At 35.8% G+C, this 18,530-nt stretch overlaps 1 protein-coding gene across 21 annotated transcripts in view; it reads left to right on the top strand.

Annotated features, from left to right (window-relative positions):
* Positions 1-18,530, top strand: part of GULP1 (GULP PTB domain containing engulfment adaptor 1) — a 328,660-nt gene that overhangs the window by 211,360 nt on the left and 98,770 nt on the right. For all 21 annotated transcript variants that reach the window (XM_042243642.2, XM_060409645.1, XM_012131476.4 and 18 more), the window contains 2 exons: positions 2,703-2,772; positions 8,986-9,047. In XM_042243642.2, coding sequence (XP_042099576.1) covers positions 2,745-2,772; positions 8,986-9,047 — 90 coding nt within the window. In that variant the 5' untranslated portion in view covers positions 2,703-2,744. The remainder of the gene's footprint in view (positions 1-2,702; positions 2,773-8,985; positions 9,048-18,530) is intronic.

Raw genomic sequence — 18,530 nt, 5'->3', positions numbered from 1 at the left:
TACTCCTTTCCCAATTTGGAGCCTTTCTGCTGTTCCACATCCAGTTCTAACTGTTGATTCTTGACCTGCATACAGATTTCTCAGGAGGCAGGTCAGGTGGTCTATATTCCCATCTCTTTAAGAATTGTCCACAGCTTGTTGTGATCTACACTGTCAAAGGGTTTTGCATGGTCAAGAGGGCAGAAGTAGATGTTTTTCTGGAACTCTCTTGCTTTTTCAATGATCCAGTGGATGTTGACAATTTGATCCCTGGTTCCTCTGCCTTTGGAAATCCAGCTTGAACATCTGAAAGTTCTTGGTTCATGTACTGTTGAAGCCTGGCTTGGAGAATTTTGAGCATGACTTTCCTAGCCTGTGAGCTGAGTGTAATTGTGTGGTAGTTTGAACATTCTTTGGGCATGCTTACCTTTCCCCATATATAATTAGGTGATCTGTTTCTTCATCCAGCTTTAGTTTTTTCATACTTTCAAGATGTTGCTGCTCAAGATGTCTTTTAGTTTGCAATGTTTCAGATGTGACAGCTGCTGCAATCCTAACCTTTGTTCCTCTATACATAATATCTTCTTTTCTTTTCTGACTGCTTTTAAGATTTTCTCTTCATTCTTAGTATTGGTTTCTTCATTTTTCCAGAGAACTTGAATCTTACATTTGGATATATTATATTTCTTTACTGAATGTTTTTTTTTTCTGCAAGTTTTGATCTTCACTTATTCCTTGAGGATAGCAAACATGTCTGTTAGCTTCTAGACATGTTACAGAAATATTTGGTCTTTATTGTATTACTTTGCATCTTGAATAATGTCTGGCACTGGGGGTCCGTAAATAATTTCTGACTAAATATCTTGTATTAATAGTGTATAGCATGAGAAGATGAGTAAAGTATGAGGTGAATAACAGAGTGATACTGTTGTGTCATTATCTAAGTCTACAAAACAGTGCCTAATAATAATATTTATAATTCAGTTAACTATTTTAATTTTCCTCTTAGAGTAAAAATTCAAGGACATAAACAGCAATAATTTCACTGTAAAAGTGACTTTATGATAAAGATTAATTTCTCTGTTGTGCTTTAATTGTTATGTAGATTTATGGAGAGTGCTATGGACTGAATCCTTGTGTTCCCTCCAAATTAATATGTCAAAGCCCTTACCCCCAAAGAAATGCTATTTGGAGATGGAGCCTTTAGGATCTAATTGGGTAGAAGGTACTCATTAAAACCTGACCATGCTGGCACGCTAAAGTATGACTCTCAAAATTCCAACCTCTACAACCGTGAGAAATACATTTCTGTTGTTTAGGCCACCCAGTCTAAGGTATTTTGTTATGGCAACCTGACCAGACCAAGGAAAAATAAACAAAAATTGTTACTGAGAACAAATAGCTAAAAATGTGGAAGTAGCTTTGGAACTAGATACTGGGGAGAAGCTTGAAGGGTTATGCAGTGCATGCTAGAAGAAAGCAAGAGTACTTTGAAGGGACTGCTGAAGACAGTTCTGGTAAGAGGTCAGGAAGAAAGGGAGAGAGCTGGAGAGAGAGTCCCCAACTTCCTAGAGAGTCCATAGCCAATCATGAACAGGATGTTAGTAGAAATACAAATATTAAAGCCCATTCTTTTAAGGTCTTGGGAAAAAAAAATAGAACATGTTTTTGAACAATGGTGGAAAGGTGATCATTGTTAAAAAATGGAAGAAAAACAAGCTTGGCTGAATTGTATTGTGCTCTACTGTTTTGTGGAGGGCAAAACTAGGAATCAACAAAATTGGATATTTAACTGGAGAGGATTTCTAAGCAAAATGTTAAAGGGGGAGCTTGGTTCTTTTTAAATGATTATAGTAAAATGTGAGAAAGAAATAAATTTGTTATGCACAAATTAATCAATGCTTAAAGGTTTGGAAAATTCTCAGTCAATTCATGTAGCAGAGAATAACCAGATTATGGAGAAACTGTCTTTTGATAAGATTAGTGTCTGTGTGATTCACAGACATAATCAGTTACTCTAACAGAAACACTGCTGGTTTCAGCTGAAGGAAATGCTGATGGGATGAAATGATGAAAATATTTTGGATTTCTTAGATCCCACAGGACAGGACCACACATCTATTTAGCTGTGACTGCACACTGTTCTTCAAGACTAGGGGTGCATCATCCCGGTGGCGATTCAGGGGTCATCAATGCTCCCTCTGTGGTTTCAGGAATGAGGAGCGGGAAATGCCGCATTGCCTTGGTTTCAAAAGATAGTCAGCAGCTGCCTGGAGTATCATGGGGCAAAGAGTTGCCCAGCATAGCATGGAGAGGGGGCATGATATCCACTTGTCATAAGCAGATGACTCTTGTTTATCCACCACTGCTGTTAATGACAATCCAAAATGTTGCCATACTTTTTACTGACAAGTTCAGGGAAAAGTCATCCTTCTTCCTTCTTAAATTTGCAAGTAAATATAATTAATGAAAGATGTATAAAAGAAAAAAGACAAGAATATTAAGGAGCTTTGGAGAAATTCCATTTGATATATTGTTCTTATCTGCTGTGCCACTCATAATATTGAATACTTATGTTTATTCTTACCCATTGTCCTTCAGGATATTTCAGAATATTGTTTATAGACATCTAAAAAATTTAAAAAGACCTTGCAATTAAAATAATTTGCATAAAAGGTGTTGGTCAACATTCCTTTCAGCTTTAATATTTTATGTTTTTACAGGATATAAAGTTGAACTGAACATCAATTTGGTTGATCCTCATCATGAACCGTGCTTTTAGTAGAAAGAAAGGTAAGTGTACCCATTTATAGAACCTGGGAGTCAATTCAATATTATTGTGAAAATTAAGCAGAAATGTTAAGAAATCGCTTTTTCCAATTATCGCACCATGTGACTCCAGAATGAAGTTAGAACAGAACAACCTGCAAACATTGCTAATTAACCTTCTTTGGTTATCAGCCTAATGAAAGTGTGGAGTTGTTTAATATATTTAGTCCAGAAAACATGACAATATATTCTTTGGAAGTTTTATCCTGTGGTGTGAAATTGCAAAAAATAGTGATCTGACTTAAAAAGTTAGTCCTAACTTCACTTTTCATAGCTGTAATACTAAATTTTCTGAACTTACATAGCTTAGAGTGATTTAAATTAACTTATCTGTAGGTGTGTGTTTGAATGTACTCTTCACTTTTTATTGAAAACTGTATTAGGATTGATGATAAGTGAATTGAGAACAAAATGAATTTGTTATTAATTTTAAAGTAGAAATTTAAAATACATATGAATATATCATAATTATCAGTACAGGGAGAAAGAAACAGCTAGCTGCATGTTATTTCTTAAAGGGCAGGGAAACATGGCATTTGACAAAATATTTCATGATATATTTATAGGAAAGATAGAAAAATTTGATAGTTTTATATAGTTCAGTAGAGTTAAAAAATGTATCTTGCCATTCTAGAAGGAGTTCTTTGGTGATGGGCACTGGGCTCTTTCCTGTTTAACATACTGTAAATGAGTTGGGAGAGAATACTTAAATAATGCTACTCAAGTTCTTAGGGGACTGAAAGTAGCAAGAGATAACAGATGTAGTAGGATTATAGGTATATGGGGGGAAAATAATGAGTTAGTTCATAATCTACACTATAAACTTAATAAAATACTGTTAATTGCCAAACATGGGTTCCGAAAATACAACACTTCTAAACTTATTTCTATATTGTTATTATTTAGAAAATGCAGTTAATTGCTGTGTGGGTGAAACATGGCTAAACGTGGCTGTGTAGGTAAAATATGTAGGTAAAACATTCATAGGTTAAAAAATAAAGTCAAAATTCCAGTTCATTTTCTGATGAATGAATAATGAACTGTCTTGAACCAGGGCATAGATCATTCTGTTCTACTCCATGTCCTCAGGCAGTGTGTCCTTGCTTTAAGGGATTGACACATTGTAACATGCCTGGTTGAGAAAGGCGAAGATGACTTCAGTGATGACTTGCATGACTTCCATGCAAGTGCAAGCATGGCTGAGAACCCATGGTATGGTCTTGCAATGTTTGAAGACCTTTTAATGTTTGAATGCTGTCATTGGGTTATGGAACAAAGTTTAATAAAGATTGGTGTAAATCATAATGTCATAGATAAAATGTAGGCAAAAAATTCCAACAAAATTTTGCCAAAATACAGTGGAATTATTCAGAGTATTTTTTCTTTTCTGAAATGAGAGGTGTTCAAACATTTGGATATGGTTCAGAGGATTAATGTATTCAGTAGAGATTAGGTAATTTGAAGAACTTTCAGTCACTTTTCCCTGGTGGCTCAGATGATAAAGCGTCTGTCTACAATGCGGGAGACCCGGGTTCGATCCCTGGGTCGGGAAGATCCCCTGGGGAAGGAAACAGCAATCCACTCCAGTACTATTGCCTGAAAAATCCCATGGACAGAGGAGCCTGGTAGGCTACAGTCCATGGGGTCACAAAAGAGTCAGACACGACAGAGCGACTTCACTTCACTTCAGTCACTTTTCAACCCTAGGAAACTAAGAATTTATTATTTTACTTATTTTTCAGAATAAGGGTAAGGCAAATGACATTTATTGTGCTTTATAGCTTGCTTCTGATTTAGAACATATACCAAAAATAAATTCACATTTCTTTTTATTCCCTTTACCTAGTAAAAAAAAGTCTGGAAATAGTTCTCTGAACTACAGAAATATTTTTAATAAAGTAATAAAAACCTTACATCACAACTCATCACTTTAAACATGCTATCATGTTTTTTAAAGATACTTCTAGATCGTCTCTTTTTTTCTAATTTTCTCTTCATCTGAAGGAAATTTGGAGTGATTTTTAGTTGAGAAATCCCAAGAGTTGGACAGTGAGATGAGTAAACAGTGATTGTATATTTGTCTTACTTGAAGAGAGTAGGAGTACAACTATAAGGAAAATTATTGATGTAGAGAACAAAGAAGCAGATCACTTGTTATTTCCTGTTTAGCTTCATTTTCTTTAAATTTCTTTTGACTTCTCTTATTTTTCAAGTCTAATGATTAAGTATCCTTAACAGAAAATTATTGATCAACATTTCACTTGAATTCAGTTGGAACTCAGTGCAGAAATTCTACCTTAAATTAACCAGTCACTTCAAATGCTTTCATTTAATAAAGCTGTTAAAGAAAACTTCTTGGAGCCTGTGCTCCAGTTTAAACCAATAGCACTATCTGTTGAATTTTAATCTGTGATGCAAAGGTGGAATTTTATAAGAGAATTCATACATATTGACCCTTGGAAACTGTAATTATAGCTCTAGAAAACATATAAGTCAAGTCATCTTTCCAATAACTACTATCAACATATGCTTCACTGTACTCTAAACAAAGAAAGATCATCTTCTGTCATTAAAAACTTATCTTATTTCACATATCCAGTTTACTCAGTTATTACATGCAAACTTGCTAAGTCATCTTGGCTCTCAGAAACCCAAGGAAAAGAGATTGTTGTCTTAAACTTAAACATAATTTTCTTTTCTTTTTATTAAATCTCCCAATTAGTAACTTGTCTGGTATTCTTTGAATTGCCCAGGCATTTCACTGATTATCTTTTCAAATGCTTTAATAGTTGTTAGAATGGGTTTTCCAGGTGGAGCTAGTAATAAAGAACCAGCCTACCAAAGCATGAGACTTGAGACATAGCTTCAATCCCTGGGTTTGATCTCTTAGTTGGGAAGATCCCCTAGAGGAGGGCATGGCAACCCACTCCAGTATTCTTCCCAGGAGAATTCCATGGACAGAGGAGACTGGCAGGCTACAGTCCACAGGGTCTGAAGGAATCAGACACAATTGAATTGACTTAGCATGCACACAGGCAGAAGTGCTCATTGTTCTGAAAAAATCTGAATATACTAGAATTGCATCATTTTGGACTATTTTGTAGATCTCTGTAAAAATTATCTAACCTCATAATCATAGATTACATTTTAATGGGTGTTTTCTTTCCCTATGTTAGCTCACTTTTTGAATTTTTAAAATCCTATATTCTATTTATATCAAAAATAATTTAATTTAAAAAACAAAACAGCACATGAATAAATGTGGTTAAATAATTCAACTAGTTATACTTTGTGTTCTTTAACATATGAGTTGATACACTGATGAGTAGGTATAATTGCAGTACAAAGCACTTGAAATTTCAATAATATTTAAATATAATTCAGTAATTTTCTTTTCATGAAAGACTGTATTCAGATCTATCCATTCATCCATCAGTACTTAGTTTTAAGTTTAATATATTCAAAATAGGTGCTTTCACTATGTTAAACTCTTATGATATGAGGACAGTGATGTTTCTTGCATCTTTCTAGATGAGCTCTAAATCTAAATACGTTTTGAACACCAGATTCATTGGTCCAGTAGTCAAAGTGGTTTGACACCTGTCAAATATTTTGAAATGCTGACATTTACTCTTATGTGAATGCTCACCATTAAGTTAGAGATTATATTTTAAAATTTCAAGAAAAGGAAAACATTCTAGAGTATCTATGGTCCTGTTTCCTCAGCAGTTCCCTGTGTCTAATATCTTCTGTGGGTCCATCAAATGACCAGAGCCCATCGTCTATACCCTCTCTGCAAGGTCAGCCACATCTGTATAAGTTAGTGTATAGGTTTGTTCTTTTTTTTTTTTTAATTTCTTTTGCCAAAGTATAAATTACAATGATATTAACGACTCATTTTGGAAATCCTTCAGGTTTAATAAGTGCAGTACCTATACTAGAGGTATGAAATGAACACCCATTAAATTGTCTGCACTTGGTGTGTGGGTGTAGATCTTTTGTCATTGTAGCAACTGCAGCTTATCCACTGGTAATTTAATATTGTGATTATTTCAGTCTGTCACCAGTAACAATTGGATATACCCACCCTCTTTTTAGGTTACTGCAATAGGAGACTATAACAAAGGCAGTATCATCAGTTTGCAAATAATAGTGTCTTATAGGAAAAAGCAATTATCTCTCTGCCTCAGGATTGGAATGAACCATCATATTCAAAGTTTAGTTAGACTTTACATCCTTCTGAGCTATGTTTAGTGTCTTGGAAAAAGAGACATGAAAGTAATTGTTTAAGGGTAAAAAAAGAAATTAGATATATTTTTAGGTTTCCTGAAGGCAAGTCTTTGGTATTTCATTACTTTGATGTACACTATTGTGATTATTTATTTTAATATGCAAGTGCCAGACTATTTTCCACATCTAAGTATAAATTATTCTTGAATTAGTCATATCACTATTCAGTACCAATCATAAAATCTATCATTAAAATGAAAATCGATACAAGAAATAGAATTTTATACATCAGTGTCAGTATACTAATACTGCTTTTTGAACCATAGGATGTATTGCTTCTCAGGATATTTCACCCAAGTGCAGTCGTCACGTTTCCACTTCAGCAGTCAGAAAGAGCCCTAAATTGCACCATGAGCACAGGATTTTATAGATCCCTCATTTTTGTCTTCAAATATTTTTTGAATATTGCATTGTAACCCATAACATGTTTCATATATAATGCAATATCCTTTAAAGGGTTTAAAATAATTAAAATTCCAGAAATGTATGCCATTTTCTCTGTCTTCACATTCCCCCAGTTTGATAACATATTAACGGTATTGAACTTACTTCAGTTACCATCCTTTTTAAATGTTCTTAATTGAATGTCAAAAATGCTTTGTTAGTAACCTGATTTTTATTTTAGTGTGTACTTATATAATATTTTTCATGGTTAAAAATATGTCTTTAAATTTATTCAGTTTATAGTACTGATTCAAAATTTTTGAATTCCCATGAGGAATAAAATACTCACAAAAATCTACTTAAGAAGACATAATATATTTGAAGTTTGAGAAGTTTTGCTACAGACAATTGCAGTTTGTAAAAAAAAAAATCAAACAAATTTGACTTGTGTAAACATTAACATGTTTTGCTTTTTTCTTGCTTATATGTTCCACAAAATGTTTTGGAAGATATGTGGAATATATAAATCAAATTCAAAAATTGAATGAAAAAATTATTTTTTATTAATGTTAATAATGTATAATACAAATTACTTTAAATATCTTCTATTCTTCTAGTTACTTTTATTTCTATTATTCTACTATGCTTAATCGCCAAGTTGTGTTCAACTCTTTGTAACCCATTGACAATACCCTGCCAGTCTCCTCTGTCCATGGAATTTTTCAAGCAAGAATGCTAGAGTGGTTGCCAGTTCCTCCTTCAGGGGGATCCTCCCCCTCCAGGATCACACCCAGGTTTCTTGAATTGGCAAGGTGGATTCTTTACTGCTGTGCCACCTGGGAAGCTTCATTACTCTACTGTATTAATTTGAGTTGTGTAATAATTTCAAATTACTGCATTTAAGATTATTTATATCTGAAACACCTGGTAGTTGACACTCAATCAATGTTTCTCTAAATCGAGACTAAAAAAACTATCCTAATATTAATTTTTAAGTGAATTTAGCAGATTGATTTATTTGTTTTGTATAAATGTTTGTTAGTTTAATGTTAAAATGTCCCCTTACAAATTGTCAGTTTTTGATACTAACGAATAATAGTCATGAGTAAAGAGCAGATTACTATTTATTGAAAAAGTAATTAGCAAAAATAGCCTATAATTCATGAGACTATCAAGTGAAAGAAGAAAAACATAGTTATTCACATGATTGATATAATTACTCATAGCCCAACTGGTTCCTAAAAATACATTCTTTAAAAAATTCAGATTTGTTTTATTATTTGAAAACTTATAAAAGGAAAAGATTTTTAACTTAAGGAGAGAATCTTATAATTACTTTGTGGTTATATTGTTCTTATATCTGACTAGCTGTTCTTTCTCACTTTAGCAAAACTGTCTTAGGAGTGCTCCCACCCATATCAGACTCTTTATAAATGCTAATGCATGAATATGACACCCTTAGAACCTATGTTTTAATTTAACATTGTGTATTCTTCATTGCAGACAAAACATGGATGCATACTCCTGAGGCTTTATCAAAACATTACATTCCCTATAATGCAAAGGTAAAATAGTTCATATGGTATTATTGAATCTTATTTTGCTATAGTATTATTGCTAGTTTATGATTGATCCTAGAAAGATTGTTTATGCTTTGATATTTCTTAGTAGATAATCCCTGAAAAATCTTTGCATAAATAAATTTTGTTACATATAATAAGGGAAGTTGTTTTACTTCCTAAATAAGTAGTCTTTTTATAATTTCTGTTTAAGTCACAAGTGTATTTTCTTCAAATGACTTTTGTTAAAATTATTTGCAGTATCATGGCCTATAAGAAACAAAACAGCAAATAAATTAGTTCCTTTAAAAATGCTTAATGTTTCATTACACAGACAAATATAAAACTAGTCTGGAAATGAGCTTCCATTTTAATGAATGCAATTATAACACAAAAAAGGGAGACAAACAAAGCTTAAACTGTTGAGAAAACATAGGAAAAGTACATATTTTGTATGAATCTTTTGTTCAAGTCCTGCATTTTAATAGAGAAGTAGAAACAATCGATACTCCGTGTCTTCAAAGATTTGATTCACTGCTGTTGTTGGAAGACTGTCCAAATGAATGAATGCCATTTACAGAAGGGTCTTTAAAGAAAGATGTTATTTTATAATTAATGAACACAAAACATAGAGTAGATTTCAGAGAAGTCTGTTTAAATTTGGAAGAGACAGAAGTGAATTTTAAAGAGTTGTATTTAGGAATAAGAGAGTGGGCCAGACTTAAGCAACTTCAGAAATGGCAGGGGAGGAAATAGAAAATGGTAAAATTATTTTCATAAACAGTGAACAGTGGATTAGTGGTATATAAAGAGATTAGTTATGAAGAACTATTTCAGGAAAAATTTTCTAAAAAATTACTGAATGGAGAGCTCTATGGGAAACCTCTAGAGCACTGGTCTGAGTCTGAATCAGCAGGAAGCAACATTTAAAAGGCCATCTAGAAGAAATTCTTCTAGAGGGTTGCTCAGCAGTGAGCTTTCTAGCGTGCAGCAACTTTATGTTTTCTGCCTGACTGTGCAGCAAAGAAAATGCTCAAAAAATGCTTTCTCTGTAAAATTAACATACCGGAAATCACTGTGATGCTTATGAATTCCCCTGTAAAGTTAACATGAGGATTGATTGCCATGAATTAGCATGAAAAGTTTACATAACAGCTTAAGAGAAAAAAAAATTAATATTACCCATCTCTTCCACACATATTCCTCATGTTAGCTATTGCTACACTGCATGAAATCCTCATAGAAAAAAATTTAATGTAGAAAACCACTATAACTTTAAAGCCCATGCTCAATTCTTTTTCTGTTATCAATCATAATAAAATTAAATCTTTCATGTGAAACTACCAGACATTATTCACTTTTATAAATGATTGAAGTACCTCATTTTAAAAACTAGTTTATAAAGGATTGAAAAATGTTACTGTAATTAGAGCTATCATTAACTCTTTGCATAATGTGACAATGGCAATCCGCCTGTCTCCATGGCTAAGTTGCCTGTGCTGATTCATGGGCCCATAACAATGGTAAGACATCCCGCAAGAAGCAGAGGGCCCAGCAACATCGTCCACACTGGGGTCAGTCAAATGTGGAAGAGCAGGTTGGTTCCATTGCTTCTCATGTGGTCTCCTGAGTGAGATCATGTGGACCGAGTAGCATTAAAAATATTTGAAGAACATTATTTTTTTCTGAATTTTCCTCTCTGTGGCACTTTAAAGATTGATTGTTTAGTAGTCGTATTTGAAAATGTTCTCTGTCTCTTCCTAGAGTAGATGTCACTTGCAAAGCAAATCTATGTCCATAGGAAATACCTTGGGGCAACAGAAGTAAAAAACATAATCTATAACCAGATTGCCTTGGTTTAATCTTGACTCCAAAACTAACTACCTGTGTGCTGCTGCTGAGTCTCTTCAGTCGTGTCCTACTCTGTGTGACCCCATAGACGGCAGCCCACCAGGCTCCGCCATCCCTGGGATTCTCCAGGCAAGAACACTGGAGTGGGTTGCCATTGCCTTCTCCAGTTTCCCCATCTATTTCCCGTTAAGTGAGGGGATCAGATGCCATGATCTTAGTTTTCTGAATGTTGAGCTTTAAGCCAACTTTTTCACTTTCCTCTTTCACTTTCATCAAGAGGCCTTTCTGCCATAAGGGTGGTGTCATCTGCATATCTGAGGTTATTGATATTTCTCCCAGCAATCTTGATTCCAGCTTGTGCTTCTTCTAGCCCAGCGTTTCTCATGATGTACTTTGCATATAAGTTAAATAAGCAGGGTGACAATATACAGCCTTGACGTATTCCTTTTCCTATTTGGAACCAGTCTGTTATTCCATGTCCAGTTCTAACTGTTGCTTCCTGACCTGCATATACGTTTTTCAAGAGGCAGGTCATGTTGTCTTGTATTCCCAGCTCGTTTAGAATTTTCCACAGTTTATTGTGATCCACACAGTCAAAGGCTTTGGCATAGTCAATAAAGCAGAAGTAGATAGTTTTCTGGAACTCTCTTGCTTTTTCGATGATCCAGCAGATGTTGACAATTTGATCTCTGGTTCCTCTGCCTTTTCTAAACCAGCTTGAACACCTGCCTATAAGTAGTAGTAAAGACTTTACCAGCTTTAAGTATAAATTTTGAAATAAGAATGAGGAGGGGGAGTTTCTTAACAGAACAATTAATGTTAATAGAAGAGATGATCCACATATAAGTTTAACCTCATGTCCTCATTGAATATGGTGTCTTAACGTGATTTCTGAAACATGCTTAATAACATGGTGAGAGTAATGGAAACATATGGTAAAGTGTAAACATAGATTTATTTGTGCATATGTACTTATTCATTTGAATTGAGCTACTAATTTATGGCAGGTTCTGACTGAGACAATAGGAACTGATTAGTGAACCAAATAGATAAGATCCTGGCTTCCTGGGACTCACCTATAATAAGCAAAATGATAAGAGTTTTTAAAGAGACAGCTAATAAGCAAACAGTGTGTGTATTTTATTGATAGAGTGTTAGTGTTATTTATTTAGCATACTACATATTATGTAGGAAATACTTATTCATATAAATAATGTAGTATTAACACAGTATTTTATTTATTAATATAGTATGCCAGCCTGTAGTTATTACTATGTAGAAAAGTAAAGCAAAATGTTGAGGGTTGGGAGAAGTGGGAAAGAGGGTGCTGTGTTACGTGAAGTAGTCAGGGAAGGTCTCTGAAGAGGGCAGAGGGCTAAGGGAAGTGAGGGAGTGAAGCCTGTGGCTGCATTTGCAGGTCAGCTGTCACAGGCTAGGTAGGACCATGTTTGCCTAGCCAAGGACCAGCCAAGCCCCGGATGGTGGAACTCAGTTGATTATAGAGAAGTAACAGTAAATACATGTGGAGCAGAGCAGGAAGATCAGAGTATGTCCCACAGTTCTTGAGGGCTCAGACCATGCTACCCCCAAATATGCCACTTGATTCGTTTAAAAACAAGTTACTTAAAAAGTCACAACACAGGAGGGACACTCTAACCCTTCTTTCTGTCTCCCTGAAAGCACTGAATAAATCTCTGGTGTTAAACGTAGGTCCCGCCTGCCTGCATTTGAAAGTGGAAGGGCACCCATATTACCAGAGATAGGGGACTTAAAGGAGGAGCCTATATACACCAACCTCGTTACTGCTTTAATAGCACAAGCCCAAATTCTGTTTAGATTCTTCACTAACCGGACACTCTAAACCCAGGTTTCTTTGTCCTGTTGGTAGCTCACAAGTTTATGTTTCTTTGCTAAAAAATATGAAAGTATAAAAGCTGCCTGCTGTGGACACTTCTTATGTCCGGTTCTATTTTTATGAGACCTCATTGTACATGACTTAAAATATGTTTCTTTTCTCCTATTAATCTGTCTTGTATCAATTCTATTATTAGTCCAGCCACAAGAATTCAAGAAGGGTAGAGGGGGGAAGTTTCCACCTCTCCAGCGTCGATCACTGTAAAATTTGAGAAACACTCAATTTAGCGAGTTTTGAGAGAAAGAGTGACAAGAAGTGAAAGAAGCTTTTAACAGAAATTAGCTGTAAGAGGCAGAGGTGAACACGCATCAGGAGTCCAGTGGAGAGGCCCACACAAGGAGAGTGACTGTGGCTTGATGCTGGGCAGGAGCCGAAGGAGAAGAGCAGTAGGCATCTGAGTATAAGACAAAGCTGATAGGCTCTATAGGTGGATAGTGGATTAGCTTTCTATTTTTGATATTATTAGAACATTTAAGTGTAAATTTAAAGGTAAGTTTTGACCACCCTTAAGGAAGACTATGAGACTTCCCTGGTGGCTAAGACAGTAAGGAATCCGCCTGCAATGCAGGAGACCCAGGTTTGATCCCTGAGTCAGGAAGCTCTCCTAGAGAAGAGAATGCCTACCCATTCCAGTTATTCTTGTCTGGAGAATTCCATGGACAGAGGAATCCGGCGGACTTCAGTCCATGGCTACAGTCCATGGGGTCACAAAGGAAGGCTGTAGTGTTTTCCATTCCTCCCATCTTTTGGTGAGACTGCTAAACTGTCCTTTCTATAAAAATATGAAATATTGGGAAACATTTAATGAACTTATTATTCTGTTGGTGTGAGATAGTCATTTCTCACATGAAGAATTGTGATATCGTTCATGAAAAACATTTATTTTTTAAATGCTTTATTCTAAAATATATAACTGTCTCCAAAAAGGATGATGTATTTATCTTTTTATGAAATATCTAGCTCTGTCAGAGAATATAAGAAAGCAGTTCTTGAGAGATTATACTACTTTGCACCATGTGGCAGTAAAGAGTCAGCATTCCCTGATTATCTGCTTACTGTGTTCCAAGTTCTGAAAGTGAGCGAATCCAAAACAATCAGAAACATGGATCTTGACCTTAAAGCCTTATGACTTACTTGGAGAGAGAGAACAGGCACATGAGACAAAAGGTTTGGAAGAAAACTAAATAAATGACGACCAACACGTAAAACACGAAGGTCAAAGAGAGGTTTTAAAAAGAAAGACTGACACATTTCATTGATTTCTAGAGGTATCATAATTTCATATATGAAGCACATATTATTTGCCTCTTGGTATGTTTGACAAGAGAGAAGACTCAGCTGAACTTTGACCCCCTAGATCTTCCTCAGTGAGTGAGTTGTGTAGTTTCTAACCAGGGTTTTTCAATCTTCACAGCCTGATCTCCCTCAGCATTTATAGCCTGTAAGCTCTTGCTTGGCTTAAAAACAAAAACAACAACAAAACCAGAGGGAAAACAACAGAGAACAAAAAACCGATGAAATCACAGATATGACAGTGTTTACAACCTGGGTATACTAACGCTGAGTTAGTTGAAAGCCACATCTTAAGCCACTTAAGTTTGAAACTCCAGCTAAATGTATGCAATAGTCATTGATACGGGGAAATTAAAATCTAGATTTGTGGTATTGGTATGCTCAAATGCAGCCCAATAACTCCATTAATGCTATCAATTTAATAGACACATAGTAGCTGCAGTGACTGGAACAGCCAATTCTCAAACTTTTTTGTTGCTCAGTAGCTAAGCCATGTCTGAAGCTTTGTGACCCCATGTACTGCAGCATGCCAGGCTTCCCTATCCTTCACCATTTCCAGAGTTTGCTCAAATTCATGTCCATTGGGTCAGTGATGCCATCCAACCATCTCATCCTCTGTTGCTCCCTCGTCCTTCTGCCCTCCATTTTTCCCAGCATCAGGGTCTTTTCCAATGAGTCAACTCTTTGCATCAGGTGGCAAAGTACTGAAGCTTCAGCTTCAGCATCACTCTTTCCAATAAATATTCAAGGTGATTGACTTTAGGGTTGACTGCTTTGATCACCTTGCTGTCCAAGGGACTCTCAAGAGTCTTCTCCAACACCACAATTCAAAAGCCATCAATTCTTTGGTTCTCAGCCTTTTTTATGGTCCAACTCTCCCATCCATATGTGACAATTGAAGAAACCATAGCTTTGACTATTTGAACCTTTCTGGAAAATGATCTCTCTGCTTTTTAATATGCTGTCTAATTTTGTCATAGCTTTTCCTTCAAAGAGCAAGAATCTATTAATTTCATGGCTGCAGTTACCATTTGCAGTGATTTTGGACCCAAGAAAATAAAGTTTGTCATTATTTCCATTTTTCCCATCTACAATGCTAAGATATGTTCAAACTACCTCACAATTGCACTCATCTCACACAGGCAAAGCCATTGTCAAAATTGTCCAAGCAGGGTTCAACAGTATGTGACTGTGAACTTCCAAATGTTCAAGCTGGATTTAGAAAAGGCAGAGGAACCAAATATCAAAGTGCCAAAATCTGCTAGATCATCAGAAAAGAGAGTTCCAGAAAGACATCTATTTCTGCTTTTATTGACTATGCCAAACCCTTCAACTGTGTGGATCACAACAAACTGTGAAAAATTCTTGAAGAGATGGGAATAGCAGACCACCTGACCTGCTTGCTGAGAAATCTGTATGGAGGTAAAGAAGCAACAGTTAGAACTGGACATGGAACAACAGACTGGTTCCAAATTGGGAAAGGAGTATGTCAAAGCTATATATTGTCACCCTGCTTATTTAACTTATATGCAGAGTACATCATGATAAATGCTGGACTGGATGAAGCACAAGCTGGAATCAAGATTCCTGGGAAAATATCAATAACCTCAGATATGCAGATGACACCACCCTTATGGCAGAAGTGAAGAAGAACTAAAGAGCCTCTTGATGAAAGTGAAAGAGGAGAGTGGAAAAGTTGGCTTAAAACTCAACATTCAGAAAATGAAAATCATGGCATTTTGTCCCATCACTTCATGGCAAATACATGGGAAAACAATGGAAACAGTGACAGACTTTATTATTTGGGGCTCCAAAATCCCTGCAGATGTTGACTGCAGCCATGAAATTAAAAGACGCTTACTCCTTGGAAGAAAAGTTATGACCAACCTAGACAGTATATTAAAAAGCAGAGACATTACTTTGCCAGCAAACAACTGTCTACTCAAAGCTATGGTTGTTCCAGTAGTCGTATGTGGATGTGAGAGTTGGACTATAAAGAAAGCTGAGGACTGAAGAATTGATGCTTTTGATCTGTGGTATTGGAGAAGACTCTTGAGTGTACTTGGACAGCAAGGAGATTCAACCAGTCCATCCTACAGGAAATGAGTCCTGAATATTCATTGGAAGGACGATGTTTAAGCTGAAACTGCAATACTTTGGCCAACTGATGAGAAGAAGTGACTTATTTGCAAAAACCCTGATGCTAGGAATGATTGAAGGTGGGAAGAGAAGTGGATGACAGAGGATGAGATGGTTGGATGGCATCACCAACTTGATGGACATGAATTTGAGTAACCTCCAGGAGTTGGTGATGGACAGGGAAGCTTGGCGTACTCCATGTGGTTTCAGAGTCAGACACAGTTGAGAGATCGAACTGAACTGAACTGATTTGCCATGAGGATTGGGACTGGATGCTATGATCTTAGTTTTTTGAATGTTGAGTTTTAAGCCAGCTTTTTCACTCTTCTCTTTTTACCTTCATCAAAAGTCTCTTTAGTTCCTTTTCACTTTCTACCATTAGGGTGGTATCATCTGCATATCTGAAGTTGTTGATATTTCTCTGTGTAATCTTGATTCCAGCTTGTGCTTTATCCAGCCTGGCATTTCACATGATGTGCTGTGCATATAAGTTAAATAAGCAGAGTGACAATATACAAGCCTTGATATGCTCCTTTCCCAATTTGGAACCTGTCCAATATTCCATGTTTGGTTCTAACTGTTGCTTCTTGACCCGCATAAAAGTTTCTCATTAGACAGGTTAGATGGTCTAGTATTCCTGTCTCTATAATTTGCCACAGTTTATTGTGATCCACACAGTCAAAGGCTTTAGTGTAGTCAATGAAGTAGAAGCAGATGTTTTTCTGGAACTCTCTTGCTTTTTCTATGATTCAACAGATATTGGCAACTTGATCTCTGGTTCCTCTGCCTTTTCTAAACCCAAGTTGTACATCTGGAAGTTCTCAGTTCATGTACTGTTGAAGCCTAGCTTGGAAGATTTTCAACATTACCTTGTTAGCATGTGAAATGAGTGCAGTTGTGTAGTAGTTTGAGCATTCTTTGGCATTGCCCTTCTTTGGGATTAGAATGAAAACTGACCTTTTCCAGTCATATGGCCTTTGCTGTTTTCAAATTTGCTGGCATATTGAGTGCAGCACTTTTACAACATCATCTCTTAGGATTTGAAATAGCTCAAGTGGAATTCCATCACTTCCACTAGCTTTGTTTGTAGTAATGCTTCCTAAGGCCCACTTGACTTCACACTCCAGTCAAACTATCTGGGTTCAAATTTCAGCCCCCCCAGCTCTTAACTGAATTATGTAACTTTTCTGTCCCTCAGTATTCACATGGACGGGGAAGCCTGGTGGGCTGCAGTCCATGGGGTCGCTAGGAGTTGGACACAACTGAGAGACTTCACTTTCACTTTTCACTTTCATCCATTGGAGATGGAACTGACAACCCACTCCAGTGTTCTTGCCTGGAGAATCCCAGGGACAGGGGAGCCTGGTGGGCTGCCGTCTATGGGGTCGCACAGAATCGGACATGACTGAAGCGACTTAGCAGCAGCAGCATTCTCATTTATAAAATGAAGTTAATAATTGTGCCTACCTCATTGAGTTATGATGTTTAAGTGAGTTAATATATTTCAAAAACCCCTTTGGTCTATGTCTTAGGTATCAAGAGTTTATTAATATCTTTATTATAAAAAAATGTTCTGTCAACTCTGGAATTGGAATGGCTGTTATTATCTCTTGAGAATAAATTAGCCTTTGCACTATTATCTGAAAAACAGCCAAATTCTTAGCATACATCTCTAAGCATGTATTCTGAGATGAGAATACATCTCCAAGTCCTTAGTTAGAATTCATCATCTAATACAGATATCATCTCCTTTTTTACAAAAAAAAATTGCATCAGAAACAGTGAGAACAGCCAGGGTATGTATAGTGGCTAACCTGAAAATTTCAACTAGGGAAGGAATGGCTATTCCTGCAAGCATGGCAGGACATTCAGTGCTGCTGGCATTGGAGGTTAATATACAAGAGATGGCTTTGATTGTTATAGAAAATTACCATTGTAATCACACTTTCCTATTTTTCTGAGTTTTCAACAACTGCATTCTGAAACAGGATGTTAATGTGAGGATCATCTGGGTTTTAAATCAAATACAGAAATATAAGGAAGTCCACATCAACCTTTTAAAACTGTTACACATTATTATAAGTAAGATGTTGACAAAAAGAGAATATTAAAACCTTATGTGGTCTAATGAACCATGGTAAAGGAAGGTTTTTAATATAAACTTAATCATTTTACTAATGATTCTCAAATTATTTTTAGTGAATATGTGGTAAATAACCCTTCAATGAAATGTTAATATGGGTTTTTGACTTAGAAGAATATTTGAATCTGAAAAATAAATGGTATTTATA

The sequence above is a fragment of the Ovis aries genome, chromosome 2 (assembly GCF_016772045.2).
Source record: "Ovis aries strain OAR_USU_Benz2616 breed Rambouillet chromosome 2, ARS-UI_Ramb_v3.0, whole genome shotgun sequence".
Taxonomy (NCBI): domain Eukaryota; kingdom Metazoa; phylum Chordata; class Mammalia; order Artiodactyla; family Bovidae; genus Ovis; species Ovis aries.
The sequence above is the reverse complement of the archived record's forward strand: the minus strand, read 5'-3'. Positions and strand labels throughout refer to the sequence as shown.